The following is a 26448-nucleotide window of genomic DNA, read 5'->3' on the forward strand; positions in this document are numbered from 1 at the left end:
CTACCAAATTCAATTAAGGACACATCCAAATCATTAATTATCCTTTCTAATCTTTATCAATACTTACCCTTGAGAGATTCTGATGAGGAGAATCAGAAACATTTTCACGGGCACTCTCATTCCTATAATTATGTTTTCTTGGGCTCTTAGGTCGAGTCCGACTTGGCATATCACTATCTGAGGGTCCAGATGCATCCATCTTAAAGAAAAGGAAAATAAGTTCTTAAGAATCATACAAGTCGTACTGAAACTAGAAACAACCCCAACATTCCAATACTGACAAACTTCATTATATACTATCAAAATATATCACTACTGACCCCTTAATCTCATCCCTTAATACTACCACTGATTTCATCAGAAAGGTTCTTAAATATAGAAAGTTTTCAGTAATTCTAATTTGGACTTGAAAGTTCAAATTTTATCATTAAACAGATTGCTGTCTTCTTCAAAGGAACAGGTACCTTTCTTTCACTTTAAAGAAAATGTCTGCCAAACACCCAAGTCTGATTAACCAGCTTGTCAATCAGTTGTACCTTTAGGTAAAAATAGCACTTAATGAGAAAAGGAACCAGTTTTATTTCACAACTTAATCCCACAAGCACTTCTCCTTAAGACAAATACCACATTTTGGCAGGTAGAAGTGCCTCCCATTTCATCACTCAGAACCCATACAGACGGACAATATTTAATATTAATCATTTTTACTGTCTAATCAAGAAAAGTTCTTAAGTGAAACTAGTTTATTTTTACTGTGCCTAGTGGAGAAGAGTATGACAACTACTTGCACATTTTGGTGACACTGCCTTGATTCGTGCTGAGATGCCAACAGCTTACCCTAATGGTATAAACTGCTTTTATACCATTAGTGCAAATGTCAACACAGTGAAGGCAAATGATGTCTTAGTATCATTACAAAAGAATTCTGAACTCAGACTCTCTGAAAAATTCTCAGTGACCATACTTTTATAGCATTGAAGACCACATTTCTATAGCACTGCTATATAACACATGTAAAGTAATGTTTATTGCATTATTCAAAAATGTCAAAAAGCTTTAAACAAAACATCTAAGCCTACCAACAAAGAAACGAGCTTAATAAATAATAATATACCTCCTGCATGGAATGTTAAGATGTCATTAGAAAGACGAAATTAGAGTTATAGCTGTTGACATGCAGGGATTTCCAAAAGGTGTACTGTGCAGTGTGAAAAGAATTGTGTATAAATGCAAAACTTAAGAGATGTATAAACACACACATGTATATATGCACAAAATTTTACAAGCACAATAAAAAAAGGAAATATAGGTATTTCGTTTCTAACATGGTTTAGGGGCCAACTTATGTGAATAATAGAACAGAAAAAAGAACTCAAAGTATCTAGCAAAAACGGTTAAAAGAAAATAGGCACATACAATGCAATCATATTTATTTATCAAGTAAAATCATAAGGGAAATATCAAGTAGGGATCTACACAATTAAAGTAAATTAAAGTAAATTTTAAGGAAAAAAGACAAAGACTGCCTCATACTCACATGGGCATCTGAAGATCCAGATGAATGAACATCTGATGATCTGGTCTGTAAGTATTAAAAATAAAAATCAACCTTTAAATAATGAGAAAAAGTATCATGCTGTCAAAATAAGTATTTTTCATGTTATAAAGACTTAATCTTTCCAAATTAATAGCAATTTCTTCTCAACTCATAAAATCAAACAAAGGCAATCTGACTTACAGAAAAAAAAAAATTGTGATCCAAAATAAACGGGCCAGTCAAGTTCAGTCTTCAAATAATGGTGCTTTTTAGTAAGGCCAACTGTTAAAATTTCACCTTTTAAGTTGATATATAATTTCAGATTACATATAGTATATAACAAATTTGATTTTTCACTACGCATCTAAGGATGAAAAAGCCAAACTATAACTAATATGAGATATCTTTCTGAAATTCTTACTTGGAGGCCCAGAATTTAACTGTCACTCAGTCATTTTTATTTTTCAAGGTATTGTGTAGTGAGATTTTACTTACTTTGCATATATTTAAGTATTAAAAGTGAAATCAAGAAACTTGAGATCACAATTATCTCACCTGAGTACTAGACTTCAAAAACAAGGCACATTTTTAGGAGAAAACTGAAGATTTGTATGATGCAGAAAAGAGCAAACAAGATTCCTAAGGGTCCACACAGTACTTTTTTACACACATATCTTGTAGAAACATATGGCTCTGAACAGCTGATAGATTTTCATACTGAATTAATTTATTCCTCCACTGTACTGGACTGAGGCACAACCAGCCCAGGACAAGCAAGCACTGAGCCACTTCCCATCTCCACTCTTTCTACCCACCTTTTTTCTGTCCCTAACTTTTATTTTGTCTCTATTTCACTTCCTTCTCCCTGCTAACCTTTCCTAAAAGGCAAGATATATGGGAGAAATTTTTTTTATATTTAAATTTAACCCTGGGAAACATACTTTGAATCACAGTTTGAAATGTGCCTAGACACTTAAAAATCCAAGAATAAATAACTCCTCATAAAAAAGAAAAGTTCAGTCAAGAGACTGAATTGAACAGAAAAAAACATTGTTGCTCTTTGTTAAGCTACTAGGTAACAAAAATAACACCCTAGTCATAATAGCAAGAAAAAACATGAAACACCTAGAAATCAACTAAAGAAATAACTCACTATTAAGACAAAGTCAACTATACCTAAATTTATTTTTGTATTTAATGCAATTTCATTCCATAGCTCAAAATCCTAAAGAGAAGTATTTGCAAGGGACAAGGGGGATTGCCAAAAATAATTCTGAAGTTTGCCCAGAAAAATAAACATGAAAGAGTAGCTGTGAAAGTGCTAACATTTTTTCTTTATGCCACCACATCCAAATCATCATTTCTAGGATTTAAAAATAACAGCATAGCGTAGGACAGACGATGCATCAGCTGATTAACCCAAGATGGCACTGGACAATATTTACTGCAAACCAAACATTCTCCAGTGATAACCAGCTGCAGCTACAGAGCATTCAGAATAAAACTTTTTTAGGCTTGAGAAGAGTTAAAGAGATGAAAGAGTAGTGAATAAAAAATTTAAAGGAATAACTAATTTCTTGAGCTAATGGTGCAGGTAAACAGTAAATGTAACACTAGTTTTGAAGCCATGTCTCTGCCTCTACTTAACCTGGAACAGTACTATATTATTTGTCTTGGGTCTGGGTTTTATGTCTTTGCTGAAGAACACCAAATTAGTGATGTTTAATGAGCTTCTGCAGTGCACAGCACAATTCCTCATCCAAGTGAAAAGACCCAAAAGCAAGAAACAAAGGGGGAAAATAAGGGAGATTTGAGGCAATAAAGAAGCAGACACAAGAAAAATTTATCTCAAGATAGAGAAGCAAATATGTAATACAAATGTGGGGAAGGACAGCAAAAAAAAAACTTTAATAATTCTGACGGCTGCTGAGGAGAGAGATGAAGCCAACTAAACTTCAAAGTAAAACTTTTTTCTGACTGCTCCTACCTTTACTTCAATTGAAAAACCCCCACATCTGAGTTTTTCAAATTACCAAGCTACCCACAGCAACACTGCTCCAGTATTTCCACTCTGCCTGATCAGTTCTCCTATCCCATTTGTCTCCTTCCTCCTCATACCCTCTATACCATCAACTCACATCTCTGAAAGCTTAACAATCACTCCCAAAGGAAGCACATCAACACTTTTATTGTACCAAAATGAACCCCAATTTCTTATTTTCAACCTTGGTGCTTCTCCTGGGTTCCAATCTGTTCTTAAACTTCCTGGACAGCTTCACCTGAATGTCTCCAAGTTCCTCAAATTCAGCATGTATAAAATTCCTCCCAAACTAGCTTCTCCTGTTGACCTGATTTCTGTCACTGAATGCTAATTCTCAGTCATAATCTGGAAGTAGTAACATCTGGAATCAGACTTCCTGTTTTTAGCACTTACCAGCAGCTTTGTAACCTCAGTTCTTTCATCTATAAAGCTGACTGTGGTGTTGGAAGGACAAAGACAGGTGAAGCACTAAGAACAGCACTAGGACCATGAAAGTGTTCAATGAGTGTTAGCCAGCAGGATTATACCAGGGTCGTCCTTGACTCCTTCCTCACCCCCCATAATCAACTGAGTCACATTCTGTTTATCCCACCTCTACTAAAACTCTTCTCCAGGACCCTTTTTTCTAAAGATACTACTATGGTTCAGATCTTCCCTATATTCAACCCATTTACTGGCAACCACTTACTGGTACTGTGTCATGCATTAGAGATATAAAGTAAAATAAGACATAGCTCTTGCCCTTAGGAGCTAATAAAAAAGACAAGTGAAACAGTGCGGCTACACTACAAGAGCACAGAGGACAAGCAAATCTCAGCGGGAATGGAGACAATGTCAGCAAAGCTTCCCAGAGAGTATTTGAGGTGCGATTTTTGGAGCAATCTTTAATATTTATCAACAGCACTGCAAAAATCTTCAAACTATTCTCCTCACTCCCAAATTCTTCTTAAATTGTCTCCAGTATAGTTTTCCTAAAGGTCTTTCTTGTCTTGAATTTTCTATGACTGTCTTATTCCATAGGTTTCAAAGCCTCCACAATTTAGCTCAAACTAACCTTTTCATCTCAGAAACTTTTATTTCCTATTCCAGAGCCTTATAAATTGGCTAAAACAGACCATTTAGCAATCCATTTCCAAGTGATTTTTATTTTCTTTACTTCACCCATCTCTTTTGATACCTGTGTCTACCCTTCAAAGTCTGCCCATTGTTCTCAAGACTCAATCAAATGCCTCCATTCCTGAAGCCTCCCTCAACCCCAGCCTCCATTCAGCTGTCATTTCTTTCTCTAAACTTTTAGATGCTTCGGATAGCTCTGCCTTGAACTATTATACGTTGACTCTCTTCTTCCACTAGACAGCTTGCTCCCCAAAACCGAAGTCATCTTATTCAACGTTTTATTTCTCAGAGTTAAACACAACATCTGGCAAGTGACACAGTCTCAATACACTTGCTGATTCAGCTGGCTGGAACAAGTACCTACCCAACAAAATGATATTCCATAATATCAATATATACTAAGCTGCCCACTCACCAACAAGGAGCAACTACCTAGCTGAATACCACTCTCCAAGACAAACCAAAGTCCACCTCTCAAAAAACTTCATAAACTCACTGAGACAAGCACTATTTAATAATGTTAAATAACAAGCCTGAAACTATCCTTAAAATTACATCCAAAATACACGAAACATTTTAAGTACATTTTGAATGATCTGCATTTAATCTAAAATGAGGGAAAATCTAGTGAAAAAACACTGACTGCTCAAGGAAGAGACATCTAACAGTACCAAACAGCCTCAAGTGCTTTTGGCAAATGCATCTTCCTTTAAAAAAAAAAAAAAATTCTGCAAAATATCCAGCAAGTGGCTGATATGCAATAAGCTGTTAAAGCTACTTAGTATAAGATGCAAATTATTTGCAATATTAGTATTTTTGAGTTTAATATCCTATAGGAACTTTTTTGCTTGTTTCTCCAAAAATGATGCTCTTTGTGAAAAAGGAACAGAGAGGCAGAAGTCTTCAACTTGCATGGCAAATGAATGTTTCTGTCGATTTGTTTTCCAGTAAAAACAAAGCTTCAGGAATTAAAAAAATCAATCCAATAAGACAGATATTTTAAAAACACGTATCAGTAGTCATATTCAAGAACCAATGCTACAAATATTCAAATTTCTAAAAGGCACTAATCAAAAAAACAAAAGCAAGCTCCTAATTCCTCTCTCCACCTCAAAACAGCCCTCCACATAGAAAACTGATCAGCTTATATTTTAAGATAAGGTGTATATCTTACAGTTTCAATCATATCACAATGAAGACTCAGTTTAAAACTGGCAAACAGGCTAATTTCTCAAGGTTTGTGTACATGTTTGAAGTTTTTGGTCATATTTACTTCTTATATATCTTTGTGAAAGTGAAGTTGCTCAGTCGTGTCCGACTCTTTGTGACCCCGTGGACTGCAGCCCACCAAGCTCCTCCGTCCATGGGATTCTCCAGGCAAGAATACTGGAGTGGATCGCCATTTCCTTCTCCAGGGGATCTTCCCAACCCAGGGATTGAACCCAGGTCTCCCGCATTGCAGGCAGACACTTTAACCTCTGAGCTACCACGGAATGTTGCTACATATCTTTAGGTACCACCAAAAAAAAAAGTACACAGGCAATAATACATACCTAAGGATCACAAGCTATGAATGGATCCTCATCATACATTACTTCATGCAAATCAAAGAAATATTTTCACTAATCAGCAGTCCATCAAAATACTGATAGTTCCCACACCAATTTAGAACTGAGCATCCAAGGAAGCCAACAGCATTTTATACTTTGCTCATTTACCTCTCTAACCCAAGTTTTGACAATATGGGAAAAAAATAATGCACTGTCAGAGTAAAGTCATAGGGCACACAATTCCACTATACTTGCAGTATCACCAGCACAGGAGATGCAGAGGGAACAAGGATACCACATTCTCTTCATATCCTGATTGTGCTGAGCAAACAACTCTTAAAATCAAAAATTTTATGAACTAATTTTTATAAACTAAATTCTAAGGAAATATGCTTAATATTTTTCTAAGCAAACAATTATAGACGCTTTGCCTCTCCTCCCAAAATCAAGGCTACAACATGGCACCAAGACTCCTCTCCCCCAAAGCATTATTTTAGTCTGGTGATACAGGAATAAATACACAGGAAATTCTTAGCTAATTCCTAAAACCTTTGCCAGACTTTAAAATGTAAGCAGAGCAAAATTCCACAGAAAACAAAGGACATGGGGTTTCTTCATTAGGACAACTACACACAAAGGTTAAATCATTTGACCAAACACCCTTATAGAGAAGGCAATGGCACCCGACTCCAGTACTCTTGCCTGGAAAATCCCATGGACAGAGGAGCCTGGTAGGCTGCAGTCCATGGGGTCACTAAGAGTCAGACACAACTGAGCAACTTCTTTCACTTTTCCCTTTCATGCACTGGAGAAGGAAATGGCAACCCACTCCAGTGTTCTTGCCTGGAGAATCTCAGGGATGGGGGAGGCTGGTGGGCTGCTGTCTATGGGGTCACACAACTGAAGCGACGCAGCAGCAGCATACACCCTTAATGTAATTTTTAAAGCTAAAAGAAACTGTGCTGCTCCTGCTCAGTTGCTCAATCACGGCCAACCACGCGACCTTATGGATGCAGGCTCCTCAGTCTGTGAGATTCTCCAGGCAAGAATACTGGAGTGGACTGCCATTTCCTCCTCCAGGGGATCTCCCAGGGTTCAAACCTGCATCTCTTGTGTCTTGTGCATTGGCAGGAGGATTCTTTACCACCAGCACCACCTGGGAAGTCCAAAAGAAACTATAGAGAATATCTATTTAATCTCTTTATTTTGTATTTAGGACAGGTCAAATAATTTCACCATTGTCAATAGCAAAAATTCCTGTCATACATTATATTTTTAAAATGTATTTTACTGAGGTATAACTGACATACAACACTGCATTAGTTTCAGGTATACAATATGATTCATTATTTGTATGTTGTTGTTTAGTTGCTATAAGTCATGTCCAACTTTTTGACCTCCTCTGTCCATGAGATTTTCCAGGCAAGAATACCGGAGTGGGTTGCCATTTCCTCCTCCAGGGGATCTTCCTGACCCAGGGATTGAACCCAAGTCTCCTGCATTGGCAGGTGGATTCTTTACCATTGAGCCACCAGGGAAGCCCCAGTATTTGTATACAGTGCAAAAAGATCACCACAGTAAGTCTAGTTAATAGCCATTATCAAACACAGTTAAGAGAATTTTTTTTTTCTTCCTGTGATGAGAACTTTTAAGATCTACTCTCTCAGCAGCTTTTAACTATGCAATACTTAAAACTGTTAACTATGGGCTTCCCCGGTGGTTCAGTGGTAAAAATCTGCCTGCCAATACAGGAGATGCAAAAGATCAGGGTTCATTCAATCCCCGGGTGGGGACGATCCCCCGGAGGAGGGCATGGCAACCCTCTGCAGTATTCTTGCCTGGAGAATCCCATAGACAGAGGAGCCTGGTGGGCTACAGCCGATGGAGTCTCAAAAGAGTGAGACAGAACTGAGAGCTCACACACATTGTTAACTACAATCGCCATGCTGTACATTACATCCTCTTATGTATTTTTAAATTACTGTTTTTCTCAGAGTCTAGGAATATGATTGACAAGCCCGTATCAACAGGAATTTATGACCAAAGAATGAACATGAAACTGAAAAATCTGTTCACTCCATCTGTATGGTAGAACAGGTCACTCATCTGCACTCCCCAGAGGAAGGGAAATCAAACCAGAGATCAAAGACTAGAAATCCCAAATACTGCAGCATTAAACCAAAATCATCTTATATTCTCTCCAATAAATTCTGGACTTGGGTTAGAAATAAAAAGCAACAATCTGAGCTGTCATGATAACTGATGACAGATTCTAAATCTCAGGTTTAGAGTTTATCCTGACATTTTGAAAAGTACGTTTTGTTTCCTCTAAGAACAAAAGGGGAGAGGAAAGGAACTAAGGTTTTTAATGTACGTTATAGATATTCACTTATTTAATTCTTACATCCATCCTGTAGAAATGAGATTACATTCATATTACAAACAAGGAAATTTAAGGCTGAAAAAGTTAAGCAATTTGCCTTGATAGCACAAATGATTTATTATCAAGTCAGGATTTGAATCCAATTATCTTGTTAGCAAAATTTATAATCTCTCTACTACAACGTGCACCCTCCATATTAATGGAGCAAATCACGTCAAGTCCTGAGATATTTTAATGACATCGGTAGAAAACCTCTTAACAGCATCAACTGATGATAATCTAAAGCAATACAGGGGACTTCCCTGGCAGTCCAGTGGTTAAGACTTCACTTCCAACAATGCAGGGGGTGAGGGTTCCATCCCTGGTCAGGGAGTTAAGATCCCACATGCCTGGCAGTCAAAAAACCAAAATATAAAATAAAAACAATATTGTAAACAATTCAATAAAGACTTTTAACATGGTCCACATTAAAAAAAAAAAAAGAAAAAAAATTTTAAAAAGCAATATAAACTGAAAAGGTTTATTACTGGAAAATCTAACAATTTACTTATAGGGAATAGCCACACACAACCATGAGAAGTACCATTAGAGAAGGAAGCCTGCACATACACATTAAAATGTTTTCAATATATCCAAAACCTCAGATAGAAATACTTAAAATATTACTTTGAAACAAAGTAATATTTTAAAACAAAGTAAAACAAAGTAAACAAAAATAATGAAGCTTATGCAGTGAATTTTATGGATACACTAGCTTTCCTGCCCAGGTGGCGCTAGTGGTAAAGAACCCACCTGCAATGTAGGAGACACAAGGGAGGCGGGTTCGATCCCTGGGTTGGTAAGATCCCCTGGAGGAGAAAATGGCAACCCACTCCAGTATTATTTCCTGGAGAATCCCACGGACAGAGGAGCCTGGAGGGCTACGGTCCATAGGATCGCAGTGAGTCTGAGGCGACTCAGCACGCAAACAGCTTTCCTAACAGTTCCCTAACAGTAAGGAGGCCTGGGCTGGTTTTGTCAGAGTCGGCTGAGGAAGTGGGAAATCATGTACTCAACTATTCCCCTCCTTACCAAGGGAAAAGGTACTGGGGAAGGAAGAAACAAACAAGAAATAAACCCCGCATGTAAAGTAGCCAAAACTAGCCCTCTACCATAGTTTCTACACAACTGAAGTATTTCTGGAAAATCCACTACCGGTAACGAACTAATTATAAACACCATTCACCAAACGGCATAAAGATTACAATTTAACAGAAACTGAGGAAGCAAGTATACAACAGGTTGCGTTTCCTAGAACAAACTGCACATACCAGACATGCTCCGTCTACCGTAAACCTAACTTCCTAAAAACCTACTAACAATCATACACACTCTGTAAGATGTAACAGTCCTTAGAACCTTTAAGTATTACACAACTTCTCAGATCAGCATCAAAAAGCGTTTAACAACTACTTCAGGCAGGACCTATTACTTTTAATATCGTGTTGGAGATGAGAAATTCAAAGCAAAAAGTCGATTAAAGGACCCGTCCAAGATGGCAACTTAGAACCTGATGCTAATCACAACCTAACTAACGCTAAACTACTTCCACAGCCCAGTAGTTTCCACAATACATGCACACGGTTCCCTGTAAACTCAAAAGCAATTTAGTAATCTTAGGTGGCTTCCGAATCTATGGAAGTTCTCTTTCCAGAAGATGCGGAAGATCCGGAGTCCTGGGAAATGAGCCCTCCAAATATACTTCCTCTTACGTGAGGTAAAACACGTGTAGAGCGTAGCGTTAACCTTGGCGATGCATCGCCGCAAAGGGGAACTGCACTTCCCACCCCGCGTCCCTTCACTATTGGTCCTCCCCTCACAACCGAGGGCCCTAAAGATTATTTATCCCCCGGAGGACGTGAGGGAAACGGGGGGAGGCCGGAAGCGTGTGAGATCCAAAACCAAAGGAAAAGGAGGCAGACACTTAAGCTCAGGGAAGCGATTCCCGCCTCTCCTAGGCTCTGCCCGGCGGCCTGAAGAGCGCAACAAGCTGAAATACCCAGCCGCGTTTTCCGGGATTTAAGACCTCGATCTAAATCCCTGATTTCACTCCAGTGCTAAGCTCGGGCCAAAATACTCACGCCACCCGCTCTGGGCCCCCCAGTCTCGAGCCGAATCCAGGCTGGGACTAAGGGGAGACACCAGGCCTCTCAACCTGCGCACCACGGTCCGTCTGCGCCCCGGCCTACCGTCGCGACCAGAACACGGACCCCGACCCCAATCTCCTCCCGCTGGCCAGAAGCGTCTATAGTCCCCAGACAACAGTGATAGAGCCACTGACTTAAGAAATCCTCTAAGAAATTACCTTTGAACTGGCCTTCTGAGAGCCGCCTGGCGTTTTGTCCGCCATCTTGAGCTTTGCCCCTCCTTCGGCGGCGGCAGCAGCACGGGCGAGTCGAGCACCGAAAGGCTGGATCACAGCAGAGCCCGCCAGAGGCGCCTGCAAGGCTGAATAGTCAACTGCCGACTTGAGGAATTCAAAGAGAGCGGCGCCACGTGACTTCCGGTGTTGAGCATTTCCTGGGCCCGCCCACAAAATACTTGGGGGCGTCTCTGTGGCGGGTTTTGTTATTGGGCCGGAGAATTTAGTGAATCTTTTTGTACTGTCTTTCGGGGCCGGTTGTTACTTCACTGTTTTTCCAGCCCCAACCCTAGATAGGTGCTGGGCGGGGAAGGAAAGAATTCTTAAAGAAGAAATGAATGATCAGCTGGGGAGGAGCTTTTACTTCAACTCAGAAAATAAATCTGGAGCCGACTGGGAGGTGGAGGGGGCGGGGCGGGGCGGGGGTTTGTCATGCTCTCCTGGGATGAAGATGGTATCCGTGCTACCTCTGGCGTTCACGCCCTGCTGGGGGAAGGCAAACTTGCAGTCTGTTCAAGTTACTTTTAAAGAAAGTGGTGTCCGGAAGCAGAGGAAGGGAGCTTTTGACCCAACCTGAGACTCCGGTAGTGGAGTTTTCGGATAGACTATTCAGGTCAAAACCGGACTTGCAGGGAGAGGATGAATGAAAGGAAAATTATAAATAGACGGTGTTCTAAATCTAACATCATGTAAGTTGTCGTTTTAAAAGTTACATTTTACGGTTTAATCTTGTTTTCGTTTCTAATCACAAATGGAGGGGAGCACTTAAGTTCTCAATAGGATATATAGACCAAGAAGGAAAGCTTGCTTGAGAAGGTAATTCCTGACCCAAACCAGGCAAGGGAAACCGGAGGGACAGTCCAGGCAGAGGGAGTCGTGGAAATAAAAGTCTGGTGGCATGAATCAGGACAGCCCTGTTGTGCAGTCACGTTTTACTAGACCTGGTTTAGGGAATGGACACGGTTGGAGAAGTGGATGGGAGCTAGTGAGCCCTGAAGTAACTAGCGTGCTTAGGGAGTTAGAATTCTATTCCAAGGACGAAGAGCATCCTTCAACAGAGTTAAGTAAGGCTGTGATGTGGTCAGATTTTTTTTAAGTTATAAAGTATTGTTCTGAGCACTTGGGGAAGGGAGGAAGAAGGGTTCATGACTTCCTGAATTCATTTATTCAAAATATTTTTGAGCCCCGTATTGTGTGTAAAGAGATTCCGTTGTGGCTCAGATGGTAAAGAACCTGCCTGCAATGTAGGCGACCCAGGTTGGATCCCTGGGTCAGGAAGATCCCCTGGAGAAGGGAATGGCAACCCACTCCAGTATTCTTGCCTGGAGAATTGCATGGACAGAGGATCCTGGCAGGCTACAGTCCATGGGGTCGCAAAATGTCGAACACAACTGAGCAACTCACACACACTTACCTACTTATTGTGTGTAAAGCCTGCACAAAGTGTTCAGAGGCTTACACAGATGACTAAAATATTATCTTCATATAATTTAAGATTTAATGAGGAAGCTGAGCGCTGAAGAATTGATGCTTTTGACCTGTGGTATTGGAGAAGACTCTTGAGAGTCCCTTGGACTGCAAGGAGATCCAACCAGTCCATTCTAAAGGAGGTCAGCCCTGGGTGTTCTTTGGAAGGAATGATGCTAAAGCTGAAACTCCAGTACTTTGGGCACCTCATGCGAAGAGTTGACTCATTGGAAAACTCTCTGATGCTGGGAGGGATTGGGGGCAGGAGGAGAAGGGGACGACAGAGGGTGAGATTGCTGGATGGCATCACCAACTCAATGGGCATGAGTCTGAGTGAACTCTGGGAGATGGTGATGGACAGGGAGGCCTGGTGTGCTGCAATTCATGGGGTCGCAGAGAGTCGGACACGACTGAGCAACTGAACTGAACTGAACTGAGAGGGGAGAAGGGAAGAGCTGACTGACACTGTAGAATTCAACAGATACTGCAAGGAAGGATCACTAGCTGTGGGAACTCTGAAAGAATTAATTCTGAAGGTGGGGATGGGGTAAAGAGACAGAGGTTTCAGAGAGAAGGAAGCATTTAAGTCAACTCTGAAGAAGGAGAATTTTGTTTGTTGGATGGTATTGGGGGAGAGAGAGGAGAGATTGGATTGGTGGTGATCTGATACATGGAAAGGCTAACAGTCCTGTGCCCGGCACTGAGGAATCAGCAAGCTAGATAGGGCTCCTGTTCTGTGTGAGCGGGTGGGGGTAGAACAAACAGTAAATAAATAAGCAAAAAAAAAAGAAATGGTCAGAAAGTAACAAGTGTGAAATATCTTTTTTCTAAGTTTGGCCATCATGGACTATATATATATAGTTTTTATTTCTTTATCTTTTTTTTTTTTTGGCTGTGCTGGGTCTTCCTTGCTGCAGGGGCCTTTCTCTAGTTCCAGTGCTCAGGTTCCTCATTGCAGTGGCTTCTGTTGCAAAACACAGGCTCTAGGGCAATCAGGCTTCAGTAGCTGTGGTACCTGGGCTGAGTAGTTTCGGCTCCTGCGTTCTCAAGCACAGGCTCAGTAGTTGTAGCACGTGAGATCTTCCCAGATCAGGGAGCCAGATGCTGTCTCCTCCATCAGCAGGCACACTTCATCACTGAGCCACCGGGGAAGCTCCACTGCAAAATACTGAAGTAGAACGGTGGTTTGCAACCTCCAGTCCTACTGAATTTAATTTCAAGCCCAGATATTTTTAATTCTAGACTTCTCACCCTTACCCCACCCTCATCCTGTCCTCTAATTGAAGGTTAATCAGTTTTTTAATACTCTTATGGGAGATATACTTTCTCCAGGAAGACTTAACAGACTTCCCTCCCCCACCAAGCCTAAGTAAGTGACTCTGCTTCTGTTTCCATGGGAACCTGTTTCCCACTCAAGATACTTATCACATTAGACCTTAATTGTCTGTTTACAATCTAGGATTAGAAAGTGAAATCATCAGCTGAGATGAAGGGAGAAGTGTGGGCTTGTCCCTGCCTAGTCATGTTCTGGTGATACTTAAGGCCAACTTTGTCGCTATGAAGTAAATATATAAATGCTTTTTATTTAAATCCCTGAAGTCCTATTTCACATTAAAATCACCCTTATTAAATGTTGGGGCTTCCCTGGTGGCTCAGCTGGTAAAGAATTCACCTGCAATGCAGGAGACCTGGGTTCGATCCCTGGGTTGGAAAGATCCCCTGAAGAAGGAAACAGCTACCCACTGCAATATTCTGGCCTGGAGAATTCCATGGACTATATAGTTCATAGCGTCACAAAGAGTCGGGAACAACTGAGTGACTTTCACTTCACTTACATTATTAAATGTTTACTCCTAAAGACTTATGATTATACAGTGGAAGTGAGAAATAGATTTAAGGGCCTAGATCTGATAGATAGAGTGCCTATGGAATGAGGTTCGTGACGTGGTACAGGAGACAGGGATCAAGACCATCCCCATGGAAGAGAAATGCAAAAAAAGCAAAATGGCTGTCTGGGGAGGCCTTACAAATAGCTGTGAAAAGAACAGAAGTGAAAAGCAAAGGAGAAAAGGAAAGATATAAGCATCTGAATGCAGAGATCCAAAGAATAGCAAGAAGAGATAAGAAAGCCTTCTTCAGCGATCAGTGCAAAGAAAGAGAGGAAAACAACAGAATGGGGAAGACTAGAGATCTCTTCAAGAAAATTAGAGATTCCAAGGGAACATTGCATGCAAAGATGGGCTCGATAAAGGACAGAAATGGTATGGACCTAACAGAAGCAGAAGATATTAAGAAGAGGTGGCAAGAATACACAGAAGAACTGTACAAAAAAGATCTTCATGACCCAGATAATCATGATGATGTGATCACTCACCTAGAGCCAGACATCCTGGAATGTGAAGTCAAGAGGGCCTTAGAAAGCATCACTACGAACAAAGCTAGTGGAGGTGATGGAATTCCAGTTGAGCTATTTCAAATCCTGAAAGATGATGCTGTGAAAGTGCTGCACTCAATATGCCAGCACATTTGGAAAACTCAGCAGTGGCCACAGAACTGGAAAAGGTCAGTTTTCATTCCAATCCCAAAGAAAGGCAATGCCAAAGAATGCTCAAACTACCGCACAATTGCACTCATCTCACACGCTAGTAAAGTAATGCTCCAAATTCTCCAAGCCAGGCTTCAGCAATACGTGAACCGTGAACTTCCAGATGTTCAAGCTGGTTTTAGAAAAGGCAGAGGAACCAGAGATCAAACTGCCAACATCTGCTGGATCATGGAAAAAGGAAAAGAGTTCCAGAAAAAACATCTACTTCTGCTTTATTGACTATGCCAAAGCCTTTGACTGTGTGGATCATAATAAACTGTGGAAAATTCTGAAAGAGATGGGAATACCAGAACACCTGACCTGCCTCTTGAGAAATTTGTATGCAGGTCAGGAAGCAACAGTTAGAACTGGACATGGAACAACAGACTGGTTCCAAATAGGAAAAGGAGTTCATCAAGGCTCTATATTGTCACCCTGCTTATTTAACTTCTATGCAGAGTACATCATGAGAAACGCTGGACTGGAAGAAACACAAGCTGGAATCAAGATTGCCAGGAGAAATATCAATAACCTCAGATATGTAGATGACACCACCCTTATGGCAGAAAGTGAAGAGGAACTAAAAAGCCTCTTGATGAAAGTGAAAGAGGAGAGTGAAAAAGTTGGCTTAAAGCTCAACATTCAGAAAATGAAGATCATGGCATCTGGTCCCATCACTTCATGGGACATAGATGGGGAAACAGTGGAAACAGTGTCAGACTTTATTTTTTGGGCTCCAAAATCACTGCAGATGGTGACTGCAGCCATGAAATTAAAAGACGCTTACTCCTTGGAAGGAAAGTTATGACCAACCTAGATAGCATATTGAAAAGCAGAGGCATTACTTTGCCAACAAAGGTCCGTCTAGTCAAGGCTATGGTTTTTCCAGTGGTCATGTATGGATGTGAGAGTTGGACTGTGAAGAAAGCTGAGTGTGGAAGAATTGATGCTTTTGAACTGTGGTGTTGGAGAAGACTCTTGAGAGTCCCTTGGACTGCAAGGAGATCCAACCAGTCCATTCTGAAGGAGATCAACCCTGGGATTTCTTTGGAAGGAATGATGCTAAAGCTGAAACTCCAGTCCTTTGGCCACCTCATGCGAAGAGTTGACTCATTGGAAAAGACTCTGATGCTGAGAGGGATTGGGGGCAGGAGGAGAAGGGGACGCCAGAGGATGAGATGGCTGGATGGCATCACTGACTTGATGGACGTGAGTCTGGTTGAACTCTGGGAGTTGGTGATGGACAGGGAGGCCTGGCGTGCTGCGATTCATGGGGTCGCAAAGAGTCGGACACGACTGAGTGACTGAACTGAACTGAAAGACTTAAAAATAAAGGAACAGAGACTTCTGTCTCTTTCTCATACAGTAAAGCTCCAAAGGAAGTCAAACGTGTGACCTGACTAGAAATTAAACATAAGCCTTCATTAAATCCTAATTAAGTACACTCTTAAAAACACAAGAGCATGATTAACAACAGAGTTTTCCTTCATACATATAAGTCTTCACTTTATGGCCCCTTTACTCAAATCACAAATGAAGGAGGATGAGATAGCATGCATATAAATACAAACATGTTTATAGAACCTGAAATTGTTAATTAGATTCACAGTTATTACCAAGTGACTACACATAAATAGTAAGAAAATTATGCAATTTGCTGCAATTAGTATTTTCCCAGTCATACTAAAACCATGCTATTCTTGCTGATGTGTTGGTTCTCTACTCTTAGACCTGTTTTTAAGGATTCTCCCTGCTACATTTGACAGAGATTACAAAGTAGTGCCAGATGCAGTTCACAGAGGTGTTTTGTTTGGCACAAGCAGGAAGGGTTTTTTCTTTGAATTAGGAGACTTGACTTTTTTCTACTCAAGATTCCCAGTTTTTCTTGAAAATCAGGCAGGTCTGGGAACAATCCAGTGGGAGGGAGCCACATGGGACTCTGGGGTCACCAGGCCTTCACCACACTCGGTGGACAAATGCCCCACACAGGCCTGCTTGTAGGCTTGTGTGTTTTCTAACTTCTCATATACCGTGTCAAGTCTCAGCAGAGGTGATAATCAAAACATTTAGCAGAGCTCTCCTGGGCTCAGTGGTAAAAAAATCTGCCTGCCAATACAGGAGACATGGGTTCCATCTGTGATCCAGAAAGATCTCACATGCCATGTGAGCCACAACTACATAGCCTGTGCTCTGGAACCCAGGAGCCGCAACTACTGAAGCCTGCATGCCCTAGAACCTGTACTCTGCAACAAGAGAAGCCCCTGAAATGAGAAGCCCGCACGTGACAACTGGAGAAAAGCCCAAGCATCAGTGAAGACCCAGCACAGTCAAAAATAAATAAATGTTTTTAAAAATTAAATAAAATCAGCTAAAACACACAAAACAACTCAAAGAAAATGGACATACAGAAAAGAGGAGGAAAGAAAGATAATATTCTGTGGTTAACCCTCAGGAAGAGGGAAAAAAAAAAACAGTCAGTCCCCCAGCACCGAGGTGAACTGGCTTACCCATTAGACACAGAAGGCTCAGTGCCTAGGGCCAGTATATTTTTAAGGGCCTCCCCAAATGTTTTGGGCTTCCCTGGTGGCTCAGTTGGTAAATAATCTTCCTGCAATGCAGGAGACCTGGGTTTGATCCCTGAGTTGGGAAGATCCCATGGAGAAGGGAATGGCTACCCACTCCAGTCAGTATTCTGGCCTGGAGAATTTCATGGACTGTGTAGCCCATGGGGTCGCAAAGAGTCGGACACGACTGAGTGACTTTCGTACACACAGAAGTTTTAATTTCTTTTAAACCAAGGGAGAGAAAAAGGTGGAGTGGAGAAGCTGAAACAAAAGCGTTTCACAATATACACAGTGAAAGATAGAGACCTTACCAGAGCTTCCCTGGTGGCTCAGTGGTAAAGAATATGCCTACCTATACGGGAGATTTGGCTTCAATCCTTAGTCTAGGAAAATTCCGCATGCCGGGGATCAGCTAAGCCCGAGGGCCACAACTATTCAGCTGGTGCTCTAGAGCCCATGCTCCACGACAAGAAAAGCCACCACAATGAGAAGCCTGCGCGCCACAACTAGAGTAGCCCCCGCATTTCCCGACTAGAGAAAAGCAACTCAGCAAGGAAGACCCAGCACAGCCCTACATAAATTAATTTAATTTAAATTATTTTTTAAATGACTGCCCCAAAGGTAACATCTCTATTGTGCCAATGGACTGCTCCTATTTGGTGGCACTTAGAGAAGCGACTTAGCAGCAGCAGCTGAGAATTTTTAAGCAGCTTCTTTCTGCTCTTTAGGCTTCAGGATATAGGCTGGTGGAAGTACAATCCTATCCTTGTGTTCATTTGGCAGTTGTTGAATTTCTAGCATCTGCCAGGCTCTGCAGAAAGAAGATAAGGAGGGAGGAAGGGAGAGCTAAAAATCCGACTTAACTCTTCTGAGAGAGCCTAGCCACCTCTAGGAGTAGTCAGATAACAGTCTCCAAAGAGGGTGTGGTCTGTTTGAAATGGAAGATTCTTTGAGATTAACCTGATTGCCTGTCCCGCCCCTCCCCCCTCCCACCACCCCATCCCATCCCACCACCCCACCCAATCCCACAAGGCTAGCCTGACAAGTAAGATTTCAGTGACAATAACAGCTTCTCCCTTTTCTCCACTTCTGTACCAAAAGAAATGTACTTATTGATGCTATCTAAAATTCCTTTGACAATAGTGATTAGCAGTGGAATTTTTTAAAAACAAGCATCTCTTTTTAGCATTTTATTTTATTTTTTAACTTTCTTGGCCGTGCTGTGCAGCATGCAGCATATGGGGTCTTACTTCCCCAAAATGTGAAAGTGAAAGTCGCTCAGTTGTGTCCGACTCTTTGCTACCGCATGGACTGTATAGTCCATGGAATTTTCCAGGCCAAAATACTGGAGCGGGTAGCCTTTCCCTTCTCCAGGGAATCTTCCCAACCCAGGGATCGAACCCAGGTCTCCCGCATTGCAGGTGAATTCTTTACCAGCTGAGCCACAAGGGAAGCCCTTAGTTTCCCAACCAGGGATCAAATCCGCACCCCTTGCATTGGAAGCTTGAAGATTCAACCACTGGACTGCCAGGGAAGTCCCTAGAAGTGGAATTTTTTTCAACTACAATGCCCAAGATGTAGAGCAGTAAGAGGTATATAAAAATGGTGTCCAAAAAATATATAACCCAAGAAGAGGCTGGTGACATGTTGAAGATCATAAAATGGTTATTTTAGCTATGCTCCTGAGAAGATTACCCTTCAGTTCAGTTCAGTTCAGTCGCTCAGTCGTGTCCGACTCTTTGCGACTTCATGAATTGCAGCACGCCAGGCCTCCCTGTCCATCACCATCTCCCGGAGTTCACTCAGACTCACGTCCATCGAGTCGGTGATGCCATCCAGCCATCTCATCTTCTGTCATCCCCTTCTCCTACTGCCCCCAATCCCTCCCAGCATCAGAGTCTTTTCCAATGAGTCAACTCTTCGCATGAGGTGGCCAAAGGACTGGAGTTTCAGCTTTAGCATCATTCCTTCCAAAGAAATCCCAGGGTTGATCTCCTTCAGAATGGACTGGTTGGATCTCCTTGCAGTCCAAGGGACTCTCAAGAGTCTTCTCCAACACCACAGTTCAAAAGCATCAATTCTTCAGCGCTCAGCCTTCTTCACAGTCCAACTCTCACATCCATACATGACCACTGGAAAAACCATAGCCTTGACTAGACAGACCTTTGTTGGCAAAGTAATGCCTCTGCTTTTCAATATGCTATCTAGGTTGGTCATAACTTTCCTTCCAAGGAGTAAGCGTCTTTTAATTTCATGGCTGCAGTCACCATCTGCAGTGATTTTGGAGCCCAAAAAATAAAGTCTGACACTGTTTCCACTGTTTCTCCATCTATGTCCCATGAAGTGATGGGACCAGATGCCATGATCTTCGTTTTCTGAATGTTGAGCTTTAAGCCAACTTTTTCACTCTCCACTTTCACTTTCATCAAGAGGCTTTTTAGTTCCTCTTCACTTTCTGCCATAAGGGTGGTGTCATCTGCATATCTGAGGTTATTGATATTTCTCCTGGCAATCTTGATTCCAGCTTGTGTTTCTTCCAGTCCAGCGTTTTTCATGATGTACTCTGCATAGAAGTTAAATAAGCAGGGTGACAGTATACAGCCTTGACGAACTCCTTTTCCTATTTGGAACCAGTCTGTTGTTCCATGTCCAGTTCTAACTGTTGCTTCCTGACCTGCATATAGGTTTCTCAAGAGGCAGGTCAGATGGTCTGGTATTCCCATCTCTTTCAGAATTTCCCACAGTTTATTGTGATCCACACAGTCAAAGGCTTTGGCATAGTCAATAAAGCAGAAATAGATGTTTTTCTGGAACTCTCTTGCTTTTTCCATGATCCAGCAGATGTTGGCAATTTGATCTCTGGTTCCTCTCCCTTTTCTAAAACCAGCTTGAACATCTGGAAGTTCACGGTTCACGTATTGCTGAAGCCTGGCTTGGAGAATTTGGAGCATTACTTTACTAGCGTGTGAGATGAGTGCAATTGTGCAGTAGTTTGAGCATTCTTTGGCATTGCCTTTCTTTGGGATTGGAATGAAAACTGACCTTTTCCAGTTCTGTGGCCACTGCTGAGTTTTCCAAATGTGCTGGCATATTGAGTGCAGCACTTTCACAGCATCATCTTTGAGGATTTGAAATAGCTCAAGCATCACTGAACAAAGCAAGTAGAGGTGATGGAATTCCAGTTGAGCTATTTCAAAAGATCCACAGTTTCTGAGAATTAGGATGTGGACATCTTCAGAGGGCTATTATTCAGTCTACCATAGAATCTAAAATGAACTTTCTTCGTTTATATTTTGTCCCTGGCTGGCAGGCACAGCTTTGATCCCACCAGAAAACTGACATGGCCCCAATAAATACCATTTTCTTGAAGCAGTTGAATTCTGAAATTGTTACTGGGGAATTAAATGGGCTGAAGGTGTGGTTCCAGTGAAATAGGATGAGACAGATCTCTGTTGTCAAAGGACTTACAGGGCATAAAGGAGACAGATGTGTCACAAGTATAATAAGTGAAGAGTCTGAAGTTTTAGTCTGATTTGTGCACTGCTGCATCTGTTGTGCCTCGAACAGAGTAAGCACAAGCAGGCATTCAGTGGCTATTTGCTGATGAAAAAAATCCACAGCAGAGGTAGTTTTTTAGAAACATATAAGCATCAGAGTAAACTGTGGAAAATTCTGAAAGAGATGGGAATACCAGACCACCTGACCTGCCTCTTGAGAAACCTGTATGCAGGTCAGGAAGCAACAGTTAGAACTGGACATGGAACAACAGACTGGTTCCAAATAGGAAAAGGAGTACATCAAGGCTGTATATTGTCACCCTGCTTATTTAACTTACATGCAGAGTACATCATGAGAAACGCTGGACTGGAAGAAACACAAGCTGGAATCAAGATTGCCAGGAGAAATATCAATAACCTCAGATATGCAGATGACACCACCCTTATGGCAGAAAGTGAAGAGGAACTAAAAAGCCTCTTGATGAAAGTGAAAGTGGAGAGTGAAAAAGTTGGCTTAAAGCTCAAAATTCAGAAAATGAAGATCATGGCATCTGGTCCCATCACTTCATGGGAAATAGATGGGGAAACAGTGGAAACAGTGTCAGACTTTATTTTTCTGGGCTCCAAAATCACTGCAGATGGTGACTGCAGCCATGAAATTAAAAGATGCTTACTCCTTGGAAGGAAAGTTATGACCAACCTAGATAGCATATTGAAAAGCAGAGACATTACTTTGCCAACAAAGGTTCGTCTAGTCAAGGCTATGGTTTTTCCGGTAGTCATGTATGGATGTGAGAGTTGGACTGTGAAGAAGGCTGAGCGCTGAAGAATTGATGCTTTTGAACTGTGGTGTTGGAGAAGACTCTTGAGAGTCCCCTGGACTGCAAGGAGATCCAACCAGTCCATTCTGAAGGAGATCAGCCCTGGGATTTCTTTGGAAAGAATGGTGCTAAAGCTGAAACTCCAGTCCTTTGGCCACCTCATGCGAAGAGTTGACTCATTGGAAAAGACTCTGATGCTGGGAGGGATTGGGGGCAGTAGGAGAAGGGGATGACAGAAGATGAGATGGCTGGATGGCATCACTGACTCAATGGATGTGAGTCTGGTTGAAGTCCGGGAGATGGTGATGGACAGGGAGGCCTGGCGTGCTGCGATTCATGGGGTCACAAAGAGTCGGGCACAACTGAGTGACTGAACTGAACTGAAGCTTGGTACTGCATAAAAGGAGTCAGGGAAGACCTCATCAAAGAATCTACAGAATTTTCAGGGTATCTGTCCTACTCTTAAAAGGTCACCTCTGGGGCTAACTCCTAGGAGTTACTAGAGGCCCTCAGAGAGAAGGATGGAGACCTTAGCATAGTGTTGTCTCATTTTAAGAAAATGCAAATTTTGCTAATTTTAAGCAGACCGAAAAGTCTCCCATCCGGTGCAGATTTTGAAATAATACGAATCTCTTCTTCCTCAATCTAAAAAATTCTTTTTGAGAATTGTGTAATTTCAGGAGTTTCCTGGTGGTCTAGTGGTTAGGATTCAGCACTTTCACTGCAGTGGCCTGGGTTCAATCCCTGGTCGGAGAACTGAGATTCCTGCAAGCCACACAGAATAATATTCCCCTCTCCAGCTTCAAAAAACGAATTGTGTAATTCCTACAGACAGGCTCAATGGACTGCAAACATCATTTACTATTGTGCCATGTGGTGGCGCTGCTGCAGCTAGTAAATAAAAACATCCACTAGCCTTCCTTAGGAAGATCCCCTGGAGGAGGAAAGGGCAACCCTCTCCAGTATTCTTGCCTGGAGAATCCCATAGACAGAGGAGCCTGGTGGGCTATAGTCTACAGGGTGGCGAAGAGTCGGTCACAGCTGAGCGTACACACACACAACTATTCTTCATAGGTGTTCTGTGAACATACATGGAACTTCTCTGAGTGGTCTTGGTGCTCAATTAAAAATCCTCCTAACATCCTGTCAACCAAGCTTTCATTGAACAATTGTACTAGCTTCTGTGCTGAAAAGAAAATATGTGCTAATAAAATGTAGAGGGGGAAGTTAAACGTGACAAAACCATGGTATTCTGTGACGTTCATTGAGGAGGGAGGAGCTTACAAAATCTAAGAGAGAACAAAAATATATTAGAGATGACATTAGAGGTAATATCTTTTCAGCCCGACTTGTCCTGCTTCTCAAGGAGGGCAGGAATGGGGCTGAATCCTAGCCCCTCTTACTGTGCTTGGCACCTATAGGCAAACAATGAACATTTACTGAATAAGTGAACATGGAAGACGGTACCTCATGCTCCCAAATATATATCCTCTTGCCCTACACAGAGACTAACAAAAAGTTGCTGACACCAAATTCCAAAATCTCAGCTGAGAGTTTCTTAGTATTCCAACTCAAGTTAGCTGCTCAGTCTTGGTCTAAGCAGCTGCATCCAGGGAAATAGAGCCACGTGATACACATGGCTCCCAGAGGCTTACGGTGGGATGAATGAAGCCTTCAGGTCGAGCGTGGGAGCAGAGAACCAAAACTACCCGCAGAGTACGTGAATAATCGAGCTTAGGTATATACACAATTATTTTTTTTCAGATGCTTGGAGATGCAACAGTGATTGATAGGATACAGTTTGATTTATTGTGGAAAAATACACATAACATGCAATTTGCCATTTTAACCATTTTCAGTGTACAGTTTAGTGGCACTAAATAAAATCACACTGTTGTGCAAACTCACACCACCATCCATCTCCAGAATTCCTTCATCTTCCCAAACAGAAACTATGCCCATTCAACACTAACTTCCCACCTCTCCTCCCCCCAGCCCCAGAAAGCTACCATTCTCTTTTCTGTGTCTATAAATGTTTTAAATTAGTTATTTATTTATTTTTGGTTGCACTGGGTCTTCGTTGCCTTGCACGGGCTTTCTTTAGTTGTGAAGAGGGGCTACTCTCTAGCTTCGTGTGTGGGCTCCTCACTGCAGTGCCTCCTCCTGTTGCAGAGCCCAGTTCTATGCTGCAGGCTGTGTAGACTCAGTAGTTAGGGTGCACAGGCTTAGTTGCTCACAGCATGTGGAATCTTCCCAGACCAGGGACCAAACCTGTGTCACCTGCATTGGTAGGCAGATTCTTACCCACTATAGCACCAGGGAAGTCTTGTCTCTCTAAATCTGACTACTCTAAATATCTCATAGAAGTGAAATCATCCTGTATTGGTCCCTTCATGACTGGCTTATTTCACTTAGCATATCTTCTGTGCTATAGCTATGATGTAGCATGTGTCAGAATTTCCTTCCTTTTTAAGGCTGCATAATAGTCCATTGTATGTCTATAGCACAATTTATCTGTTCATCCATCGATAAACATATGGGTTACTTCCAGCTTTTGGCTATTGTGAATCATGCTGCTACGAACACTGTCAGAGCATTCTTGAGTTCACAACAGCTCTTTGTCAGTATCCCTATCTCAATCAGTAGTCTTCAAAGTGTACCTACTATCAAGTGGGGATCAGCAGAAAGACTGGCAGTGTGGGTGCCCTCATGTTTGACATCTTTTTGAATCTTAGGAGTGTGTTCAGAGGAAAGGAACCCGTGTCGCGGCACATCTGGAAATCAGCTCCTGGGAAGAAGGAATGAATAATGTCATTGGCCTGGAGCAGAGCAGACTGAAGGAAGCTATGGGAGCCATCTACAAGGAGCAAAGACTTTTCCCCTATTGCTCCCTAAGACCAATTAAGAGGCACCACAGCACCAGATTTCTGATTTCAACTCAATATATGAAATACGTTTTAACCTCTAGAGCTGTTTACTAATGGAATAATCTACCTTAATAGAATAAGTATTCCCCTATGAAAACACACAGAGAGAAGTTGATTGTAGAAGGGATTCCAGAACTTGGAAGGGAATTGGAGGAGAGCTGTATCTGGGTTCTAAGACTTCTTGACCCCAACATTCCCTGTCTTTCTAATGCTTGAAACATCCATAGAAAAGGCCAAAATGGCCAGAAAGTATAACGTTTCCAAAGTAAATACTTATTCAGTATAAACTTGACTTGATATTCATGAGTGCCATGTCCTCAAATGAGGCTGAAATCTAAGAAGTTAACTGCTGAGTGACCCACACAAATATCAGAGAGGGAAGTGTTATCTAAGATTGTAGTGACAAGAGCCAGAAATGATCAGCAGGTACACTGGGGCTTAAACTCAAGAGTCCTTAATCTTGTTTGCATATTATGTTAGGAAAATACCCCGGTAAATCCAGATCAAATTATGCAATGTTCCACTGTTAGTTACTAAAAATTAATGACTCCAATTTGTTTCTCTTATTAGACTTTGGTTTTTAGTTTTTCTCCTACGATTTCCCTTTTGTTCATTAAAACTTGTGAACAATGCCTTAAGAAGCTATGGAGAAGTAGACAGTTCTTCTGCTTTGGGGTTGGGGATGGCCATTTGGCCATAGTTATCAAAATGTGAAGGGAACATACCCTTTGACCCAGCAATTCCACTTGTAGGGATGAATTTCCCTCCATATGAGAAATCCCTGCAGTAAAGAATATGTGCAGGGCTTCCCTGGTGGTCCACTGGTTAAGAATCTGCTTTGCAGTGCACGGGAAATGCTGGTTTGATCTTCAGTCCCTTTGATCCTTGGTCCTGGAAGATCCCACATGCCTTGGAGCAGCTAAGCCCATGCTCCACAATAAGAGAAGCCACCGCAATGAGAAGCCCACGCACCCCAGCTAGAAAGTGACTGCTGGTCGCCACAGCTGGAGCAAGCCAGCACGCAACAGTGAAGACCCAGTGCAGCCAAAAATAAATAATCATTTAAAATTTTTAAAAAGAACACGTGCAGCAAAGCATTAAAAATGCCCTGACTGTCCATCAATAAGGGACTGTTTCATGTTAGGTACTGACCTGGAAATTGCTCCAAGATACACTGTTCTATGACAAAAGCAACATAGTAAACTTTGTGCTTTTTTAAAAAAGCATCTAGGGACTTCCTTGGTGGTTCAGTGATTAAGACTCAGTGCTTCGACTGCAGTGGGTGTGAGTTTGATCACTGGTTGGGCAACTGAGGATCCCACATGCTGCAGGGCATGGCCGGAAAAAAAAAAAGCTCAAAAAAAGGACATCTATAGACAGAAATAGACACATGTGCCAGGCAGCTTCTAAGATGATCCCCAATGCTCTCCAACCCTTGGTGATCATGCCCTGTGTAATCCCCACCCCTTGAGTGTGGGTTCAACCTAGTGTCTTTTTTCTAATGAACAGAATATAGCAAGGGTGTCAATTCTGAGATTGGTTATTAAAAAAAAAAAAAAA

General features: G+C 41.7%; 1 protein-coding gene across 4 annotated transcripts in view; it reads right to left on the bottom strand.

The window, feature by feature from the left end:
* The window catches only part of U2SURP (U2 snRNP associated SURP domain containing), a 53422-nt gene extending 42179 nt beyond the window's left edge, over positions 1–11243 (bottom strand). For 3 of the 4 annotated variants that reach the window (XM_070374913.1, XM_070374914.1, XM_070374912.1), the window contains exons 1-3: positions 10972–11085; positions 1538–1582; positions 68–199 (exon numbers count right to left, since the gene is read on the bottom strand). In XM_070374913.1, the coding sequence (XP_070231014.1) occupies positions 68–199; positions 1538–1582; positions 10972–11016 (222 nt within the window). In that variant the 5' untranslated portion in view covers positions 11017–11085. Of the gene's footprint in view, positions 1–67; positions 200–1537; positions 1583–10971 lie in introns of all 4 variants that reach the window. The other variant, XM_005888756.3, reaches the window with a different exon arrangement.
* Positions 11244–26448: the final 15205 nt, after the last annotated feature.

Source organism: Bos mutus, chromosome 1 (assembly GCF_027580195.1).
Source record: "Bos mutus isolate GX-2022 chromosome 1, NWIPB_WYAK_1.1, whole genome shotgun sequence".
In the NCBI taxonomy this organism is placed as follows: domain Eukaryota; kingdom Metazoa; phylum Chordata; class Mammalia; order Artiodactyla; family Bovidae; genus Bos; species Bos mutus.